At 63.4% G+C, this 1,212-nt stretch overlaps 1 protein-coding gene across 1 annotated transcript; it reads right to left on the reverse strand.

The window, feature by feature from the left end:
* Nucleotides 1-8: 8 nt before the first annotated feature.
* Nucleotides 9-1,192, reverse strand: LOC114072731 (G-protein coupled receptor 12-like). The gene has a single exon (XM_027910590.1). It carries the CDS (start codon nt 1,006-1,008, stop codon nt 19-21), a length of 990 nt encoding a protein of 329 aa, XP_027766391.1. The 5' UTR covers nt 1,009-1,192; the 3' UTR covers nt 9-18.
* Between the last annotated feature and the right edge of the window lie 20 nt (nt 1,193-1,212).

The raw sequence follows: 1,212 nt of genomic DNA on the forward strand, positions 1-1,212 counted from the left end.
GGGGGGGGGCTAGGCACATCAGACGTCACTGGGGGAGCGGGAGCGGAACGGCGGCGTGGAGGAGAAGCACCCGCAGCACACGGCCCACAGCACTTTCTGGATCTCCTGGTTCCTGAAGGCGTAGATGACGGGGTTGATCATGGAGTTGTAGGTGGCGGGCAGGAGGGTGGCGTAGGTGTAGAGGGCCGGGTAGGTGTAGTCCCCCAGCAGGCAGTAGACGGCAAAGGGCAGCCAGCAGGACGCGAAGGTGCCCAGGATGACGGCCAGGGTGGCGATGCCTTTCCTGGTGGTGACATAGTGGGAGCTGGCCAGGAAGTGTCTCTGCACGGCGATCTGGTGGGCGTGCCGGCACACCACCCGGCAGATCTGCACGTACAGCTGGAGCATCGCCGCAAACACCGCGAAGAAGGACGCGGAGAGGATGATGAGGTGGTTCTTCGTCAGCGGCCTGACGACGCTGCAGGCGCTGGGCGGCTCCTTCAGGCAGTTCCAGCCCATGACGGGCAGGAGCCCGTAGCAGATGGAGGCTCCCCAGGTGAGGATCAGCATGATGTAAGTCCTGGTGACCGTCCTCTCCGAGTAGTAGGTCAGGGCGTTGTAGAGGGACAGGTAGCGGTCGATGGTGATGGCCAGCAGGCTGCAGACGCTGGCCGTGAAGGAGGTGACCAGCAGCCCCACCGTGAGCAGGCTGACCGCCTCTGATGGCACGAAGTAGACGAAGGCGAAGTGCAGGATCAGCCCCAAACCCGCCAGGAGGTCGGCCGTGGCCAAGCTGCTGATGAGGAGGAACATGGGGGCGCGGAAGGCCGGCGTGTAGAAGATGACCACCACCACCACGGCGTTCTCGCAGGAGATGATGGTCCCCGAGACGCAGAGCACCACGTCCCACGGGTTCAGGTCGAGGGGTCGCACCACAGACTCCAAGTCCAGGGAGCTGCCGCTGCCGTTCCTGGCAGAAAACCAGCCCTGCTGGCCTTCGCTGGAGTTGGGGGGCCCTTTCTCCATCATGGTGGCGGAGGGTGACCTGCTGCAGCTGAAAGCAAAAGCAGCCCCCTCAGCACCTGCTGTCCTCAAGAACTCTCCCTGTGCCACCCAGCTGGGAACAGTCCTGCTTCCCCCCCAAAAAACTGCCTACAGCAGGGGGAAAGGAGCTGTGTGTGTTGAGGGGGTGCTCGCTGTTTGCTCCAAGGGGATTTCTTGGGATGAGAAGGT

Source organism: Empidonax traillii, unplaced genomic scaffold, assembly GCF_003031625.1.
Source record: "Empidonax traillii isolate 1590-97213 ecotype Southwest subspecies unplaced genomic scaffold, ASM303162v1 scaffold3812:size10895, whole genome shotgun sequence".
Taxonomy (NCBI): domain Eukaryota; kingdom Metazoa; phylum Chordata; class Aves; order Passeriformes; family Tyrannidae; genus Empidonax; species Empidonax traillii.